The sequence below is a fragment of the Gavia stellata genome, chromosome 6 (genome assembly GCF_030936135.1).
Source record: "Gavia stellata isolate bGavSte3 chromosome 6, bGavSte3.hap2, whole genome shotgun sequence".
Classification (NCBI taxonomy): domain Eukaryota; kingdom Metazoa; phylum Chordata; class Aves; order Gaviiformes; family Gaviidae; genus Gavia; species Gavia stellata.
Window position 1 is genome coordinate 45,944,464 of NC_082599.1, and position 4,722 is coordinate 45,949,185.

Below are 4,722 nucleotides of genomic sequence, written 5' to 3' on the forward strand. Positions count from 1 at the left end.
TGAGAGAGTGCCATTTTAGTCAGCCTGCTATTTCTCCTTTTTCCAAATCCCATAGCTATTTTTTTCATAGCAATGACAAATATATTTTTTTCCTAATATATTTTTTTCCCCTCTCTCTACAGTTCTTTGCCTTCGTGGTTACGTCCTGCTATGCTGGAAATACGTATTTTAGCTTTATATCTTGGCGATCACGAACTCTGCAGTAAATATTTTGTTAAAAAGAATTCTGTAGTATAAAGTATCTTGAGGATTATACTCTTTTGACAAAAGCTTGGAAGAGGGATGAGGTCTTTTTGAACATTTCTATTAGAATTGACACTGTATTTTAAGCTGAGATTAAAATGATTATTTATAATACAGTATCATCTTTAGAGACATCTAACACTGACTTTGTACTATATAATAAAATTTCGTACTGCTTAATTTTAAAATTAACATGGTATTTTTCTAGACATTGTATAGATGTTACTACTAAAGCTTTAATAAATCTTACTCGGACAATGTGCCAATTTTGTAAATGTAATTTTCTAGATGTTACAGGTATACTTTTGATACTGAATGTTCCAAATCAAATCTAAAATTGATACTCATGTATAAAAAATGACATTGTGCAGAAAAAAAACGCACCCAAAACTTTAAAAATAAATAAATAATTGACCCAACTGTGCATGTTTTGTAAACTGGGAATAGAAGGTTCCTTTTTTAATTTCTTCTTTAGAGTAAAATATATACTACTAAGAATTCTGATGATCCTGTCAGTTTGCATATTCTAACAGTTTCTCACAATCATGAGATTGCTTTTGGAACCTGTTACTGTAGATCTGAAGCTCGCTGAAGGAATGTTGCCCCTGAAACACATTATTAGGAGGCTTCAAGGCGTAAGTCTAGACAACCGTCCCTTAGTGCTCAGTGTTTAACGTACTGAGAATATCACAAAACACCTACTGAAGGGAATACATTTTGTTTCTCAGGGGACTGTGTTTTTCTCTTTTCTCCTCAGATTAGGCCATTAATCTGTCCTAATTAAAATCTGGGCTTCTAAATCCTATTAAATGATATAAAGATTAAATCCATAGAAGAATTGTCAAGATGCCAGTGCTAGAAACAAAGAATTTCCTCCCTCCTTTCCTGTCTTACTGGCATCATCCGTGAGTTGTTAGTTTAACAAATTAAGTTCTTAATTAGACGCTCATATTTAACTGTCTTTGAGTCAAGCAGAAGTATGACAGAAGATTATGACTTTCAAAACAGATACCTTTGAAAATTACTTTCAAATACAAATTACCTAAGGAATTTTTTCCAGGAATTATGTGGAGAGTGTACGGTCGTGATTATTTTGTGATATTATTTAAAGTTTTCCTCATTTAAAACTACTGGTAAATCTTTTATTCCTGGATTGAGAAGATCTGACTCTCCTCTAGTCTTCAAAAACTTAGTTGGACAATTATATATGGTAGTAGAGAAATCTTACTGCTTAAAAAACCACCTTTATTTCTCCCTGTAACTAAATGGTGTGTGCTTACTTACATGCATGCCCTGCAGCAAAGATTTATCAGCAGCCAGCTAATTCTGTTCTAGATCACATTGTTTTGTTCTTGATTATCTGTCAGAGTCACAGGATTTCAGTGTAAGAGAAGCCAAGGTATTATTTAAAAACCTATATTTGTCTGCAGATTGCATCTGGCCTGTACAACAAAGGTCAGGCTGTCTGCTGCTTGCTAAAATTATCCAGTTGTGAGAAGGAAGAAGGGCTACCAACTATGCATTTTATCTACACAGATAAAATGTGTCATTAAAATCCCATATGGTCTTTTCCATTGCTGGAAAAAAATCAAAGGCATAAAAATTATCCAACTGTCAACTGATAAAATGTGACTAGAAATATAGCCAGAATTAAAATCTTGTCAGTGATTTCTCATCAGTAAAAATGCTTTCGTAGTAACAGAAATTCTTTCTTAAATTATACTTGATGTACCTATCTAAGTCCAAAGAACGTGACTATGTTTGCACAAATGTTTCATGACTTTGTGGTAACTGCGATGGTCTGGTCTAAAGTCATAACCCAGACAACATTTATGGATAGAGGTAGTAAGAAGGAGTAATAGGTTTCATCCAGTTTACCAAAAAATGTCATGGAAACTGTGTGTTACATGGCAGAATAAATCCATTAATGAAGGACAAAACCACACTATTACCAGATAATGTATGATTCTGGCGAGATATCTACCACCTCTCTGAGTCTTCAGTGCAGATCCTCAAGGGAAGATGCGTGGAATGTCATCCAACAGCAAATCTGTGAGTTGAATCCTTAATTCTGAATTCTAAAAAATACATACTAGGCAAAAATTTGCTTTATGCTTGGCCTTACTTTTTTTTTCACAAGCCGTAACTTACCTCCCTTGCTCTTTCCTTTTAGAAAGATAATTATCTTACTTCCTGTGTTCTTTCTCATGTGTCTCATTTCTCAGCTGTTCCCCAGGTACCAACTGTCTGTTTTTCAAGTGTTCTGAATATCTAGTTAAAATTGGAGGGATCAGTACAAGCTGAGAATTACTTCTGAAGTTTGCTCCTCCTATTTCAGGCCTGAAGAAAGGCATAAGCACCCAAAATGTTATCTGTTTCTTCCAGTGCATTAGTCTTAAATACTGATTTGCAAACTATGACTTATGCCTTTGTGATATTGATTTGCAAACTATGACTTATGCCTTTGTATATTGTGATATTGATAAAGAAGATAAGCTAGCTGTGGTTTATCATAAGACAAGATTTGTGGCTGCAGGCATTGCTTAGTGTTCATAAGATTGAAAGAAACATTATTTAAAAACAACTGGTAAGTGATGAAATCATTAGTGTAATTCTTAATACAGATATTTAGAAGAATAAACAAAATGCTGATCAACTTGCAAAATGAAGGTATTTGACATTATAAATAACTTGTTTCAGACAAACAGCCTCTCTGAAAAATCTAAGTCACCCTCGTACATAAGGACGCTTGATGTCAACTTACGGCCATCAAATTTCATTTATTAAGGAGTTGTCAGTACCTCTTATCATCATCATACATGATGCACTTAACAAGATGAAGTAAATAGCACGAGAACTGTAATAAAAACTTAAAATTCAGCGGTGTTTTAGACTGACTTTGTGCCAGTGGTTTACAGAAGATGCCCATATTTCTGAGTAGAAGATATGACTGTTATTCTCCTTGTATTAATTGAAAGTTATTTCTGTTTCACTGGGCTGAACTCAGATCAGCAGGGCCCCAGTCATATACACACTTTCAAAAGAAGTTAAGAAGCTGAATCAGCGGGTAAGAAAAATATATTTCTTAATAGGAAGTACAGAAGTTACTAGAACCTTGCTCCACAGGGCTTGCAAGAAGCCTATAAATGTGCATGCTTCTGAACTTGAAACTGTAAGAAGAGGGGAAAAAAAGCAGCTGTTAAAAAAACTCTTAGCACCTAGCCTTGCACTCTTGTGTAGATTGGTAGTGTTGTAGCTTTGATAGCTAATGAAATGAGATAAAATTTGGTGGGACAGGTAATATCTCTTATTGCAATTACTAGCTGGCTTACTAGAAGCCCAAAGCTATGTACGGCTTAGCCTATTACAGACCATCACCTACACTGGCAAATCCTGTCTTGCTCCCGTAAATTTCTTACACTAGTCCCTTATTTGTGTTGGAGATCATCTGAACTTAACCTGTCTTCCCTCCTAAGACAATTTTAGTTGCTGAAGGAGCTATTAAATGCTAAATATGAACAGAACGTGCATCCTAACTGCAGAACAGAACAGCAGAAACTGGGATTACTACTCTAGTGAGTATAAAAGCAGCATATGCCCAGCTCAGAGGCCTGCCATTACTTCACTTGTCAGAAAGCAAAACAAGTTATTTTTAAACCTGAGGAAACATATAGCTTCCTTTGCTGAGTTGTGTTAGTATCTCTGCATGATTTAATTCAAACAATGGGGTTGAGACATTTGGACAGTCCTCACAGTTTTGCCTGTTGCTGCCCATTTAATGCAAAAATGTTTTCTCTTTTACGAGATCACGACTCAGAAGGTTTGGGGTTTTTTTGGTGAGAATAAACGTTGTGTGGGAAGACGTTGTTTGCAGCTGTACCTCCAACCACCGGAGCAGCTCCAGAAACATCACCGGCAAACTTCGACGCGCCGAGGGGTCTGTCACCGTTCGAGTGAAGCTGCTAACCGCTGCGGGGGCTCCCCTCCCGGGACCCCACAATGCACAGTGAGGCGTCCCCCTCCCTGCTTGGAGATGTTGGCTTCAGCCTCTGTTTTCATGTAACCCAGCTGCAAACGGGGGACGGACGGCCGTCCCGCCGCGGCTGCCGGTCCGGAAAGGTGCTGCGGGAGTGCCGGGTCGGAGCCGCGGCACGGCCACCCTTCGCCGGCCCGAGCGGGGCTCCTGCGCCCAGCTGCCCGCCTCCGTCCCCGGCACGGCTCTTCCACTGACTCCCCGCGTTCCTCCCTGCGCGGGCGCGGCGGCGTCTCCCCCGCGGGAAACCCCCGCGGCTTCTCCTCGCCCGCCCCCACCGTGGCCCCCGCCCCGTGGCCGCGCCAGCCGGGGAGCGAGGGCGGGCGGGGAGGCGCCGCGCTCCGCCCGGCCCCTGGCAGCCCCGGGGCGCCGCCGCCCGCCCCTCGCCGCCCCGCCCCGTCCTGTCCCGTACCCCTGTCCCGGGCCGGGTGCCGGCGAAGGGAGCC

The 4,722-nt window shown here is 40.4% G+C and overlaps 1 protein-coding gene across 1 annotated transcript in view; it reads left to right on the forward strand.

Moving 5' to 3' along the window:
- The window catches only part of CMTM8 (CKLF like MARVEL transmembrane domain containing 8), a 37,249-nt gene extending 36,587 nt beyond the window's left edge, over positions 1–662 (forward strand). The window contains exon 4 of the mRNA XM_059818957.1: positions 123–662. Within this exon, the coding sequence (XP_059674940.1) occupies positions 123–206 (84 nt within the window). The 3' untranslated portion in view covers positions 207–662. The remainder of the gene's footprint in view (positions 1–122) is intronic.
- The last annotated feature ends 4,060 nt before the right edge of the window (positions 663–4,722 follow it).